The sequence below is a fragment of the Mastacembelus armatus genome, chromosome 18 (genome assembly GCF_900324485.2).
Source record: "Mastacembelus armatus chromosome 18, fMasArm1.2, whole genome shotgun sequence".
Classification (NCBI taxonomy): Eukaryota; Metazoa; Chordata; class Actinopteri; order Synbranchiformes; family Mastacembelidae; genus Mastacembelus; species Mastacembelus armatus.
Genome location: NC_046650.1, coordinates 18,407,956 through 18,423,109, shown reverse-complemented (window position 1 = coordinate 18,423,109; position 15,154 = coordinate 18,407,956). Strand labels below are relative to the sequence as shown.

The window sequence follows — 15,154 nt, the reverse complement described above, 5'->3', positions numbered from 1 at the left end:
CATCTGTCAGCCTGTCCATCACCACAGCAAACAAGAATGGGCTCAAAGCCGATCCTTGGTGCAGTCCCACCTCCACCTTGAACTCCTCTGTCACCCCTACAGCACACCTCACCACTGTCATACAGCTCTCATACATGTCCTGCACCACTCGAACATACTTCTGTCACTCCAGACTTCCTCATACAAAACCACAGCTCCTCTCTGCACCCTGTCATACGTTTTTTTTAAATCTACTAAGACACAATGCAGCTCCTTCTGGCCTTCTCTGTACTTCTCCATCAGCATTCTCAAAGCAAATATTGCATCTGTGGTTCTCTTTCTTGGCATGAAACCATACTGCTGCTCACAAATGCTCACTTCTGACCTCAGCCTAGCCTCCACTACTCTTTCCCATAACTTCATTGTGTGACTCATCAGCTTTATTCCTCTGTAGTTTCCACAACTCTGCATGTCTCCCTTGTTCTTAAAGATGGGCACCAGTACACTTCTCCTCCATTCCTCAGGCATCCTCTCTCTCCAAGATCTTAAGTAGCCCAGTAAAAAAAACACTCTACTGCCACCTCTCCTAAACACTTTCATACTTCCACAGGTATGTCCATCAGGACCAACTGCCTTTCCACTCTTCATCCTCTTTGACGCCTTCCTCACTTCATCCTTACTGATCTTTGCTACTTCCTGCTCCACAACAGTCACATCTTCTACTCTGTGCTCTCTAACATTTTCCTCATTCATCAACTCTTCAAAGTATTCCTTCCATCTTTCCATCACACTTGTGGTACCTGTCAACACATTTCCATCCCTGTCCTTGATCACCCTAACCTGCTGCACATCCTTCCCATCTCTCTCTCTGCCTCGCCAACCTGTACAAATCCACCTCTCCCTCCTTAGTCCAACCCTATCATACAAATCCTCATATGCCCTTTGTCTGGCCTTTGCCAACTCTACCTTAACCTTACGCTGCATCTCCCTGTACTCCTGTCTGTTCTCTTCTGTCCTGTGTCCCACTTCTTCTTAGCTAACCTTTTCCTCTTAACACACTCCTGAACTTCCTCATTCCACCACCAAGTCTCCTTATCTGCTTTCCTCTTTCCAGATGACACACTAAGTACCCTCCTACCTGTCTCCCTGACCACTTTAGCTGTAGCTGTTCAGTCATCTAGAAGAACCTCCTGACCTCCCAGAGCCTTTTTCAGCTCCTCCGTGAAAGCCACACAACTCTCTTCCTTTTTCAGCTTCCTCCACTTGGTCCTCTGCTCTGCCCTTGTCCTCTTCATCTTCCTCACCACCAGAGTCATCCTACACACCACCATCCTATGCTGTCTGCCTACACTCTCCCCAGCCACTACTTTGCAGTCACTGATCTCTTTCAGGTTGGAACGTCTGCACAAGATGTAATCACCTTGTGTGCTCCTGCCTCCACTCTTATGTCGCCCTATGCTCCTCCCTTTTCTGGAAAAATGTGTTCACTACAGACATTTCCATCCTTTTTGAGAAGTCTACCTCCGTCTGTCTTTCTGCATTCCTGTCCTACATACCAAACTTACCCATCACTTCCTCATCACCTCTGTTTCCCTCACCAACATGTCCGTTGAAGTCTGCCCCAATCACCACTCTCTCACCACTAGGGGATACCCTGAATCACCTCATCCATCTCCCTCCAGAATTTCTCCTTCTCTTCTAACTCACATCCTACCTGTGGGGCATAACCACTGACAACATTCAACATCACACCTTCAACTTCCAGCTTCAGACTCATCATCCTATCTGACGCTCTCTTCACCTCCAGAACATTCCTAGCAAAATCCTCCTTCAGGATAACTCCTACTCCATTCCTCTTTCCATCCACACCATGATAAAACAGCTTGAACCCTGCTCCTAATCTATAGGCCTTGCTACCTTTCCACCTGGTCTCCTGAACACACAAGATGTCAACCTTTCTTCTCTCCATCATATCAGCCAACTCTCTAGTTTTCCCTGACAAAGTCCCTACACTCTTGCCCTTCCTCTTCTCTTTGCCTACAAACACGCCTTCCTCCTCTCCTTCTTCGACCAACAGTAGTCCAATTTCCATGTGCCCTCCTATGGTTGTATTTCAATCCATAGGATCTTAACTAGTCTTTATTTCCTGTTCTGAAAAGTCTCAGTTGGACTTGATTCTGTTAAAGCTTTTCTGAACAGACCAGACGGTTTGTAACATCTGCTGCTTTCAAATGCTTCACTAGTGTCACAGAAAATGAGAAGTTTGAGGTAGTGAACAGGTCTACAGCTCAGATGGTGTTTCTTGGCTTTAGCCAGTGTTGGACAGACATTGGGGGGGGGGGGATCTTGTAGTTGCTGTCAGATGTTAACAGGCCTAACTGTGGTCACACATTCAGTGTCCAAGGCTTCAGTTGGTAGAAAGTCTAAAGAAGAGCCTGTGTTCCTGTAGCATTGTCCCCACACCTCAGGACCCAAAGCCAGGACTAGAAGATTTGATGGTTAAAAGAAAACATCTAATTGTGGTTTCTGTTTTGAAAAGTTGCAGTTCACCCACAAACCATAAAGAGACAGAGGCTGAAACAGGTCGGCAGGTTCCTGTGGACCAGGAGAAAACAACATGTGACTCTGACCAGATGTGTCCTGGATGAGGCTGAAGACGACCACGGTGGACCAAATGTCCTCTGATGTCCCTGCATCTGTTGACCCACTGATGTGTTCAGGTACATCTTCTACTTCTGTTAAACCTTCACCTGCTTTGTATTGATCAGGATTATTGACAGATTTTCTTTCTGGGTGGTCCAACTTAAAGGGAACCTGTGATGGTGCCATGTTGTACACCAAGACCTGCCCTCCGCCTTCATCTCCAGATCTCCCATCAGACCTGTTGGTATAAAACGCTGATCCAGCGGACTGAGCTCAGTAAAGAAAGGAAGTGAACTGTCTGCATGTAGGATGGAGCTCCACCTCACTAACATTTCACATTTTTGTATGAACTGTCTCAGCTCCAAAGGACAAAGTTAATGTTCCTGTTAGTCCATGGTGGAGGTCTCAGGGCAGTGTTGATTTGATCAGACTTTTCCAAAGCAAGAGTCAATTTATCTTGTAATATTCAGAGTAGTCATCTTGTTGTTGATCATCACCACCCAAATTTAAACAGAAATATAATCCTGGTTGTACCTGAGGGTTCAGTCTCTGGGTCGTCTCTCTGCCAAGTTTCCCTCCCAAACAGAACCTCCAGTCCTGCTGAGATCCAACTTTGCGTTTCGGTTTCCGGTCCCGTGGGGAGGCCTCCCAGCAGGGGATCTTATCCCACCCCTGTAAACCATCGTGTTGCTGATGTAGGGATATGTCGGACGGTTTCGTACGTATCGATCGGTGGACGTGGTACCAGCGAGGACTGGGTTTCTGTTGTTGGGGGCAGTGAACCTGGCAGAGACAGACGGTTCAGACAGCTGGACTGAAGCTGTTGGACACTCGGTTTGGGTGTGTTAGTTTAATTTTCAATCCAGTGGTGATGACAGTTATGACTCTGAAGACCTGATCAGTGTCAAATGTCCAGGCTCTGAAGCCTCGTTGGAAATCTTTGAGATGGTGCTGTTATATTGTGACTGACTTCCTGTGAACGGACTTAATGTTTGAGGTCAGTGTGTAATTGTCTTTGTCTTTTTAATAAACATCTAAATTCAGTTTTTCTCTGGCTCACATTTCTGTCCCACACTCGTAGGTTCTTATTTACCGTTGGTCTCCACAAGGCTTATTCAGGCTTATTCAAAAATCAAACTGTTGTGTTCTTCAAAGGTTGTTCTGCTAAATTTGGCCTGAACATAAAACATTTTTTTGGAATGAAATTCCTGCTGTGGGACTGTGACCTTGTGTTTATGTTGTGGGCAGAGTCGACTCTAAACCTGGTCATGTGGTCGGAACAAACATCAGCTGCATTTGAAACTTTTAGTTCTTTAATTGTCTGCTCATCCAGGCTGCGTTTGTCACCTTCCTCATCTTGGTGCTGCACAGTCCAATTCACTGGATCATTTCTCATTGCAAACTCAAACAAACCAGTAGGACCTGTTCCCAAATTCCACCAGCAGGTGGCGTCAGAACAGTTAAAGCTTCCCCTGGAGAACCTGGATGGGGTCTTGGCTCCTGCTAAAATTTTCCCATGTGGTTTTGCTTTACTACAAATGGCAAATCAACTGAACTGACTGAGTCTAACTGGGCCCCTCTTCTCTGATCAAACACTTGACTTCATGTGTTTCCTCTGAAATCTTGATCTTTGACTTGAGTCTTTCATCAGTGAAGTTGATTGTCAGTCCCACAGTGACCTGAGACCCCTGCAAACCACCTAGTGTTCTAGTGTTCTCATGTTTTGGTTAATTCATCTACAGCGTGGGCTATTTATATGGATACACCTTAATAAAATGGGAATGGTTGGTGATATTAACATCCTGTTTGTGGCACATTATATGTGAGGGGGCAAACTTTTGAAGATGGGTGGTGACCATGGTGGCCATTTGGAAGTCGGCCATCTTGGATCCAACTTTTTGTTTTTTCAATAGGTAGTTACGTTAAAGTTACGTTAAAACCAAGCACACCATTGTTTTTCTTGTGAAATTCCCAATAAGTTTGTGTCACATGACCCTCTTCCTATTGAAAAAACAAGAGTTGGATCCAAGATGGCCGACTTCCAAATGGCCACCATGGTCACCACCCATCTTGAAAAGTTTGCCCCCTCACATATACTAATGTGCCACAAACAGGACGTTAATATCACTAACCATTTCCATTTTATTAAGGTGTATCCATATAAATGGCCCACCCTGTAGTTTCTCTGCTCAGTTCTCCCTCTGTTCCACCTATGGAAACATCCTGTACACATGACCCATGTTTAATACATGTATATATGTTTAAATTCATTACATGCACAGAACAGATCCATAATATGGGAAATGCTCTGTCCTGGAGTCTCGTGCACCTGGTTCTAAAAGCTTCAAAAGCAGAAAATCAATGCAGACACTTCTTAAATTGACTCAGTGACTTGTTGTGTTATTGGAGCTTGTTTGATGACAGAGGCTGGACTCAGATAATATTAGAGAAGAAGAAAACACAATAGTCAGCAGTCAGTAAAATAAACAGTCAGTAACTGTCCAGCTGACCCTACAGAGGACACCATACCAAGGCTCAGATAATCACGTTGCTGGATGGTCAACTATATACAATACACATACTCAAGAAATACTGCTAATACTACATCAATACTATATACAATACACATACTCAAGAAATACTGCTAATACTACATCAATACTATATACAATACACATACTCAAGAAATACTGCTAATACTACATCAATACTATATACAATACACATACTCAAGAAATACTGCTAATACTACATCAATACTATATACAATACACATACTCAAGAAATACCACTAATACTACATCAATACTATATACAATACACATAACTCAAGAAATACTACTAATACTACATCAATACTATATACAATACACATAACTCAAGAAATACTACTAATACTACATCAATACTACATATGTGTATATGTTAAGTCTGTGTGTTTGATGTGTGTCACATGTCTCTGACGTCACGTGGAGAAAAGGTTGAAGAGAAGATTCTGTATCGAGGCCAAAGATCAGATTTTAATATTCCCTCCCTATAAACACAGAGCTCTCAGCAGGAAAACACTGCAGGAACAACAAGGATTCATTCTGGCAGGTCCAGCTGCATCTTTGGGTATTACGGACAAATCAGCAATAATCAGACAGAGCAACATCAGTCACAGTGACATTAGAAATGTTAACACCCTCAGTGATGACCAGGTCCAGAGTGTGACCTCTGGTCTGGGTCGGCTCACTAACGTGCTGACTAAGGCTGTAGGTTCCATGGACAGCAGAAAGTCCTTTGGTGTTTCTGTCACAGGCCTTATCCACGTGAACATTAGAATCAGCTGTAATAACTAAAGAGTCCAACTCTGTGAAGACGACTGAAAACGTCTCAGTAAAATCATCAATAACATCTTGACAACATTGGGGAGGCTTGGAAATGATGATGTCGAGAACAGAGGGAGATGATTTTAGCTCCATTTGAAAAGATCCATCCTCAAATGATGAAAACTCCCCAAATGACTGTGGGGAACCATGTTGTCCCTAAACAAGGCACAGACACCAGCAGCCTTCTGGTTTCTCCTGTTTCTGATAGAAATGTGACATTAGGTGGTGGATTCAATAAGAACTGCACTTCCTGTCCTGCTGTCTAACCAAGTTTCTGTTCAGGACATCACAAGATTAGAAGAGGAAATAAGATTATTGATTCAAAATGATTTGTCATCCATCAGCTCCTTCACCTCCATTTTCTCTCTGATCCAAAGTCAGATCTGATCAATAATCAAAGACTGATTAAACTGATTGATCAGCCATCAGAGGAGTTGGATCAGTGGAGCTGCTTCTGTTCCTGATGTCCACTGATTCTTCTTTGTCCTCAATTCTCTTCAATCATCTGCAGAGGAGACAGAAGACAGTCAGAGACAAAGAACCAGAGACAAACAAACAACCAGAGACAAACACAGAGACCTCTGACCTTTGACTTAAAGTTTCACTTGTTTCTCCATCAGGACTCTTCCCTCCCTGTAGACTCTGCAGGTGAAGGTTCTTCTGTCTCTGTCTGTTGGATGTTTCAGGGTCAGACTGAGGTCTCCAGTTCTCAGCAGGTCTTTCTTCATCTCTGTTTCGTTTCTGTAAAACTCGTCCTGTTCTTGAGGTCGGTCAGAGTCGTCCTGATACACATGGACCTTCCTGTCGTCCTCGTCCGTCCACTTCACTGTGACGTCTCCAGGCAGGTCAGCTGTGGTTATGAAGGGCAGCTGGACAGACTCCGCCCCTGAGTCCACCTCCACCTTTGGGACTGAGAGGACAGCAGACACAACATGAGCTGGACAGACAGCAGCAGGACTGACAGGAACAGCAGCTCCCTGTTCCATCCTTCTCTAACAGAAACCAATGGAAACTAGTTTGTGGATGAAGACATGTTTCATTGTTCCTGACATTTTGGAGCAGTTCTCAAAGAACGAGTCAGGAACCAATCAGATGAATGAATCAGTAACAGTGTTCCTGAAGAACTGACTCAGGGACTGTGCAGTCCATGATGACAAAGGAGACCAGACTCTGAGACTCTGTTAGTGAGATTATTGGGAAACTACAGTTACAGACAAAATCCAACAATTACACAGCTGGATAGAAAAGGTCAGAAACAACAAGAACATGTTTGTTGTCTGGTCCCATTGGACTGGAACTGTACTAATGACTACAGTGTTACTAAAGTCCAGGTTTCAGTCCTGATTGAGGATCATCAGCAGCTACTTATTAGAGACTGATTCATTCTCTGTTTGGTCCTGAAATGAGCTGAGACACAGTCAAAGATCAACTACAGGAAACATGGTAACCAACAGCATTATGGGTAATGTAGTAGTGACATACCTGTCCTGAAGTAGTAACAATATATGAAAAGACCCACAGCAACAGCAAGAACCACAAGAACCACAGACACAGCAACAAGACCTTTGGCCCAGGGTGGAAATGGATCTGTTAATAAGAGAAACAGAGAGGACAACATGACCTCTGACCTCTGACCTGTAACTACAGCAGGTGTTGGGGTTGGTGCTGACCTTTGACCTGCAGCTGTACAGCTGCTAGTCTTTCGTCAAATCCAAGGTCTGTGATGGTGCAGGTGTAGGTGCCGCTGTCAGAGAGGCGGGGTTTTCTCAGAGTGAGGCTCAGGTCTCCAGTGTCCAGAGCGTCAGTTTTCATCGACGTTCGGTCTCTGTAACGCTGGTTTTGGTCTGTGAGGACGTCACCTCGCTCATTGAGCTGGTGGACGGTTGAAGGTGTGAGGTTGTAGTGGCTCCACACCACTGTGGGGTCAAAAGGTACAGAAGAGATCTGACAGGGCAGCAGGACTGACTCCGCCCACTCAAACACCTCTACACTAAAGGCATGCTGGGAAACTGTGAGGACACAGAGACAGAAACGTGCATCAGTGGTTCAAACTGGACTCAGATGTTGTTGCTGACTAACACTTGTACAAACCAAATGATAAAGTTGGACTTTGGATCAGCAGAGTCAAACTAACAATGATCAGGGTCAGGTAGTGCTCAGATTGTTGGGACCTGGACTGGAAAGTCCCTGTTTGCCTTAAATGTGGCGGCTGCTCAGACCACAGGCCATTAGTTTGTTTCTGGGGAACAAATCATCAGAGGCAGTGGAGAGTGGAGACATCCATCAGTGGCAGAGTCTCTTCAGGTGTGTTTGGTACCTGCCTACCACAGGTATGTAGACACTGGACTGGACTTGCAGGGCAGGTTTGTTACCGACTCTTTCCTTCCTCAGAAACTCAGACCGGTCTGATCTGGTTCCCTGGTTCACATTAGACCCAAACACTGTGTGAAACTACCAGTTACCAAGTGAAGTTTCATGACATTTGGTCTCATGTTCAGTGTTTATTAAGAAGGAATTTCATTGATATTGTTTGTCTTTTTCCTTTAGAGCTTCAGCTTCACAGGTTGGTCCTGTTGGATTTCTTTGATCTACTGTGGGTCCAGATTTGTGCTGTTGGTTCTGTTTCCTGTTGGTCACTGATTTACTGTAGATTTGCTCTTTTTGATCCACTGGACAAGTTCAGAACCAACTAATTCCAGTCAGTGTGTTCACATCTCATCAGTCAATAAAGCAGATATAGTTCTTCCATGACCTGTAGTGACCTGGGGACTGGTCACTGTTTGGTCCTTTTTCTTCTCAGTCTTTTGGTTGTGGCTCAGACTCAGGGCATGAAAAACCACCATCATGGTGCAGTTACACCGAGGATGAAACAGCTAAGAGCCGAAGTGTTGTTGAATCAGATCAGAGGGAGGAAGGTGGTCTTACCGTGCACCAGGATCCCAAACACCACCAACATCTTCATCTTCACTAAAGGCTCCAACAAACACAAAGTCCCCGTAAAGCTGCTTCTTCCTAAACTGAGTTCAGCTTCAAAAACAGCTTCAGGACGTGTTGACAGCAGCTGCCACTGCCCTTCCTCAGCTCCTCACACTTTCTCTTTCAGCTCCAGGAAGCTGCTTGGTAACTACAGGATCAGGTTCCACCCCTGCTCAGGTGCTACAACACAGGAAAGAGCCTGCAGCACCTGGGACGCTGAGATCCACCCTGAGTTGGAAGTGTTGTCCTACCAATCAGTCCACAGTCCAACCAGCACAGCACCAGCTGCTGCTGGACTGGACCCGACCCAAAGTGTCAGTGAGCAGTAAAGGCTGTGGACTGCAGAGTGGGGTCAGAGGTCATGGCTCAGGTGGACACTGTGTGTGTGTGTGTTATGAAGGATGAACGTCGCCTGACTCGTGTGGCCGACGACAGATGGAGCAGCAGAGAGATGAGTGTGTGTTCTGACACACACCGACTCTGGACTTTAAAGCCATTTGAAATGCTTAGTACTGTAATATTACTGTAGTATCACTGTCTTATTACTGTGACAATATGAAGTATTTATGCAGAGACGTTGATGTTGCTGTTGTATTTTAATGTTAGTTTTAAAAGTGAAAATATAGTTCTGATAAAGGTCCTTTTGGGTTTGGATTATGTTGTTGTTGCTGGTTCAGGTAAAATCTTCAGTTTCCAACACCTTGGACGGAGAAATGATCAGGGTCCTGTTTTCCAGGATGTTTTAACAGCAGAAATCTGAACTTAAAGACATTTCAAATCACACCAGTTCAACCTGATTGTTTCCTTTCCCTGCTGAATTCACCAGAATCTGCTAGAACAAAAACTGGGCTGTATCCAGTTTGATGATGCAGGTGATGTTTGTTCCTGATGAAGCACAGTCAGATTGTTGACTTGTCTGTCCTGGTATCAGGACGTGGGTCCAGCTGGTTGTTTCTGCTGCTGATGGTCAGAATGAGATAAAAACCAGAAACCTGATGTTGAAAATGGAAAAACGTTTCCAGTTGGTGTTTGGACTTTAGAAAAGCAGCTATTGGCAGAACAGGCTTCAGAAATAAGGCTGACTGGTGGAAGTGATGAGCAGAGAGATAAAGGCTGGACAGAACTTTGCAGATCAGATTCTTTAAAGGCAGAATGTCAAACACCAGATTAGAACCTGATGTAAAGTTATTTCCCACGTCAATTCTGAATAGAACTCTATTCAAACAGGGACAGTGTTTTAGTGGGATCCCATCAGAATGATTAGCATCATGCTAACGTTAGCAGCAGGCCAATACAGATCAAAGACGCTGAATGATTAGAACTGCATAACGTTCTAGTGAGTATTGATAGTATTGGCTTTGGTCTATATATCCAGAGCTTAGTGTGGCCATAGATGGGGAAGGAGAAATAGCAACTACTCAGTAACGTTATGTGATGGTTGGCAATTTCTCAGCCTCATTCAGCATCATTGGTGGCTGCCAGAAGTCTGAATCCACCTGTGATGGTTTTGGTTTTTCTTTAATAACTAAGTCCAAACACCAACTGGATTCATAGTTGAAAATCTCTTAGGGTCATGGATTGGATATAAGGTTATTGGTAACACTAATGCCCCTCCTTGAACCGCCACCTTATCGTAGTGGAGGTGGTGGAGTGCCCGAATGATCCTAGGAGCTATGTTGTCTGCGGCTATATGCCCCTGGCAGGGTCTCCCAGGGCATACAGGTCCTAGGTGAGGGAGCAGACCAAGAGAGGTTCATAGACCCCTTATGAAGCAAACAGCAAGGACTGTGACATCGCCCAGCACAGCAAAGCCGGGGCCCCACCCTGGAGCCAGGCCTGGGGTCGGGGCCTGCTGGCGAACAAACGTAGCTCGACTGGCCTGGTGGCTGGGTCTCCTGCCATGGGGCCTATCCACCAGTCCTACTATATTCAATCTGTATTCCTACTTTCACCTATGGTCATGAGCTTTGGGTCATGACCGAAAGGACAAGATCTCGACTATAAGCAGCTGAAATTAGTTTCCTTCGCAGGGTGGCTGGGCGCTCCTATAGAGATAGGGTGAGAAACCTGGTCACCTGGGAGGAGCTCACAGTAGAACCACTGCTCCTCCACATCGAGAGGAGTCAGCTGAGGTGGCTCAGGCATCTGTTCCGAATGCCTCCTGGGCGCCTCCCTGGGGAGGTGTTCCGGGCATGTCCCACCAGGAGGAGGCCCCAGGGAAGACCCAGGACACGCTGGAGAAACCATGTCTCTCGGCTGGCCTGGGAACGCCTCGATGTCTCCCCAGAAGAGCTGGAGGAAGGGAGGATGTCTTTGGGTCTCTCCTCCTCTCTACCTCATCATTCTTCTGTCAGTGCTCTCTTTCTGAGGGTCTTTTTACTGCCCCCACGACCTGGCTCCGGATGAGTGGAAGAGGATGGATGGAAACTAATAAATAGAAAACATAAGTTTGATGACAAGCAAAAGCTTTTAGACACTTGGTATGTCAGCACCAGCTGCTGTCAGCAGTTTCACCCTAACAATGACTTTAAACAACCTTTGAAGGACGAGTTTAGATCAACAGCTTGTTGTTTTCTGGGAACAGCTTTGTCTTAATGAAGCTGAAAAGCCTCGACTCAGTGTTGTTCCTCATTTCCATCTCCCAGGAAATCTCTATAAAAGCCTGGTCCCAAAACTCTTCCTGTCTTTGCTGAGAGTTGTTTGCTCAGTGTCTTTGACTGAAGACCTTTGGCCCCTGATCAGGACAAAGCCTAAGGAGCTCAGTGAGGCCTCTGGGGGACCAGAACATGCAGGCGTATTCAGACCTTTGTGTCCTGATTAGGAGAAGCCTAAAGAACTCAGTGAGGCCTCTGGGGGACCAAAACATGCAGGTGTATTCAGACTTGTGGTCCTCAGTGTGTAATGTCACCAGCATGAACGTAGCAATAACAGCAAAGTGACAGTGCAGTCGACCTCCAGTGTCCGAGCTAAGTACCATTGTGGACCTCATTTATTCAGCTCATTAGACAAAGCAGTTATGACGTGTGTTTGATTGTTGACATAAAATCTATGTAGCAGCTGTTCATGAAAGAATCCTAAAGCTTGAATTGTCTGGGATGTTTCCTGTTTGTGCTCAGATCCCAGGATGTGTCAGCAGACGTCAGTACTCATCACAACCTAATCACCAAGGAAGGATTTAGCTGGAGGCCAGTCCCCCCTGTCTTAAAAAGGTTCCTGCAGGGAAATGAAACCATCTCTGATAAGTTTGTTTGATTTGAGCTTCACATTAGCAAATGGAATAACTGAGGTGATGCAAGTATGAAGTCTGGGGAATAACTGTCAGGTCTTGTGTTCATCAGTGTTGTGTTTCTGTTATATCCTGTGTCTCTATCAAGGGACTGGACAAACATTAAACAGACCATTGAATAGAAGTGTTTGTTACAGAAAAGCTGATAACTGACCAACAAATCTACATCCACATCCTGTTTATGTAACAGGGTAGTTTTGTTAGGTCGTCAAAGTTTACTTCGTTTTAATGGTTGTGCCCTTATTCTGTAAGGGATTTCCCCAGCTTTTATTTTGAAAGTGCATGCTCTGTAGGTTGCCATAGTAGCGCACAGACTTCCACTCAGCTCCCATTTTAATCACAGAGTAGCAGCAGCACAGACGTCACGGACAAACTAGGACTGGAAGATCCTCTGATGGCAGATCAACCAGTCAGTTGATGAGTAACACAGGAAACCAGTCAACAATCTGAGGGACAGTTTCCAGATTCAGGGACATATTTACTGTGTGAAATAACATCAATGATGCCAGTCACAGATGCTTTTTAAGATTTATTCAACTATTTCCATGGTAGATACAGGATGTTTACATAGGGGGAGCAGAGGGAGAACTGAGCAGAGAAACTAGATGAATTAACCAATAAAACATGAGAACACTAGAACACTAGGTGGTTTGCAGAGGTGGAAAAGAAATCTTGAGATTAATTAAGGTTCTGGTTTTGAGTCAGTGCTCCTGTCTGAGGGGCTTTCTCCTCAGAGCGAGAGGGTCTTGAGAGTCTCCAGAGAATCTTGAGGATTCTGCGGGGATCTGTCTAAAAACTAAATCTTTCCTTGAAGAGGAAGAAAGTTTTCTAAAGTGGGAACAATAATTTCTTTTTCCACCCAGCAAACTTCAAACACATGACAAACTTAGTAACTAACCAGAGTCAATAGTTCAGCAACAAATTAAATGAGAATCAATAAAACTTCACACAGTTATATGGATTAACCACTACTTTTCATGCAAACTCATTTTTCTCTATAGACTATATTTTACTCTATTCTAGTTTATTCTAAAGTTGTGTACATACTTCATATCAGTATATATGTTTGCAGCAGACACCAAGACAAATTCCTAGTACTGTAAAGTTCTTCGCTGTACCTGACAATAAAACTAGCACAGTTTCTATATCGCAGTGTAGTCTGACAGTGATGCTCTGTTTAAGTCTGGTCACATGTTACATATTTATCAATCAAAGCAGAAATATAACAAGAACAACTTATAAGTCATTGTACAGGTTTCAGGTCTTTCTGGGAGGGAGTAGTTTTGACACCAGCAGCCTTCTGGTTTCTCCTGTTTCTGATAGAAATGTGACATTAGGTGGTGGATTCAATAAGAACTGCACTTCCTGTCCTGCTGTCTAACCAAGTTTCTGTTCAGAACATCACATCAAGATTAGAAGAGGAAATAAGATTATTGATTCAAAATGATTTGTCATCCATCAGCTCCTTCACCTCCATTTTCTCTCTGATCCAAAGTCAGATCTGATCAATAATCAAAGACTGATCAAACTGATCAGTCTTTGATCAGCCATCAGAGGAGTTGGATCAGTGGAGCTGCTTCTGTTCCTGATGTCCACTGATTCTTCTTTGTCCTCAATTCTCTTCACTGGTCTGCAGACAACCACAACACAACACAGTTATTTTGGTTAAGGAAATATTTTCGTCATAATTTTCATCGACACGTTTTTACTCATAAAAACGAGACAATAACTAAATAAAAATTAAGTGATGAAACCTATAATTAAAATATGTTGACATTTTTGTTAACTAATAAAAACAAGACGAAAATGTAAGAGACATTTTTGGAAAAGATCCAATCAGAAATATTCTTTTCATTTGAAAAGTAACAGATGCGCTAGTACACAACATCATCTTGTAGAGGGTTGCATTGGGTTTGTGTCTGACTTCAACTATAATGAAATGGCAAGAGCCTGGAGAAAACAAAGAGAAGATATATGGGTCAATTTCACGTTTGCTTTTGCCAAATACAGTTTTTCTTTTATATATTTTGGAGTTGCAGTTTTGCTTTAAAGAATGAAGAATGTCATATGCAATTTATAAACAATGCATATCTAAGTTTTGTTCTTTTATGGAAAGGCCATATTCCATGTATATTTAATGAAACTTGCTTTTATTTCATTTTAATTTAGAATATTTTGTATATTACAATAGTTTTACTAAATTACACTTAAATTAAATTCAATAAAACTAGACAAAATTAAAATCTGCTGTCAAAATTAACACTGGAGACAAACAATCAGAGACAAACACAGAGACCCAAACTCTTCTGACCTCTCACTTTGAGCTCCACTTGTTTCTCTCTCAGGACTCTTCCCTCCCTGGAGACTCTGCAGGTGTAGATGTTTCTGTCTCTCCCTGTTGGATGTTTCAGGGTCAGACTGAGGTCTCCAGTTCTCAGCAGGTCTTCCTTCATCTCTGTTCTGTTTCTGTATATCTCGTCCTGTTCTTCAGGTCGATCAGAGCCGTCCTGATACACATGGACCTTCCTATTGTACCAGTCCTTCCACTCCACTGTGACGTCTTCGGGCAGGTCAGCTGTGGTTATGAAGGGCAGCTGGACAGACTCCGCCCCTGATTCCACCTCCACCTGTGGGGCTGAGAGGACAACAGACACAACATGAGCTGGACAGACAGCAGCAGCAGCAGCACTGACACATTTTCTTTGACTGTATGAAGTGAAATATTTGTAGTGGAAACAGGTCTGACTGGTTCCAGTCTGAAATCTGTCCCATTGGTCCATTTAACAGAGACAGAGTCTGTGGTGTGTGAACAACCAACAGCACAACTCCCTGTTTCTTCACTAACTTAGTGTCATTGTCAAATGTCCAGATCAAACCTTTATTTACTGGCTCTGACTGA

The 15,154-nt window shown here is 43.9% G+C and overlaps 1 protein-coding gene across 2 annotated transcripts; it reads right to left on the bottom strand.

Moving 5' to 3' along the window:
- Window positions 1-7,316: 7,316 nt before the first annotated feature.
- Window positions 7,317-9,131, bottom strand: LOC113141161 (myelin-oligodendrocyte glycoprotein-like). 2 transcript variants are annotated; one of them, XM_026325406.1, is made up of 3 exons: window positions 8,919-9,131; window positions 7,639-8,002; window positions 7,317-7,580 (listed from the first exon to the last, which is right to left on the bottom strand). In XM_026325406.1, the coding sequence occupies exons 1-3, from the start codon at window positions 8,953-8,955 to the stop codon at window positions 7,412-7,414; spliced, it is 570 nt and encodes a 189-aa protein (XP_026181191.1). In that variant the 5' UTR covers window positions 8,956-9,131; the 3' UTR covers window positions 7,317-7,411. The 2 variants fall into 2 exon arrangements, with proteins under 2 accessions (XP_026181191.1, XP_026181199.1); XM_026325414.1 differs by having other exon boundaries at window positions 7,664-8,002.
- Between the last annotated feature and the right edge of the window lie 6,023 nt (window positions 9,132-15,154).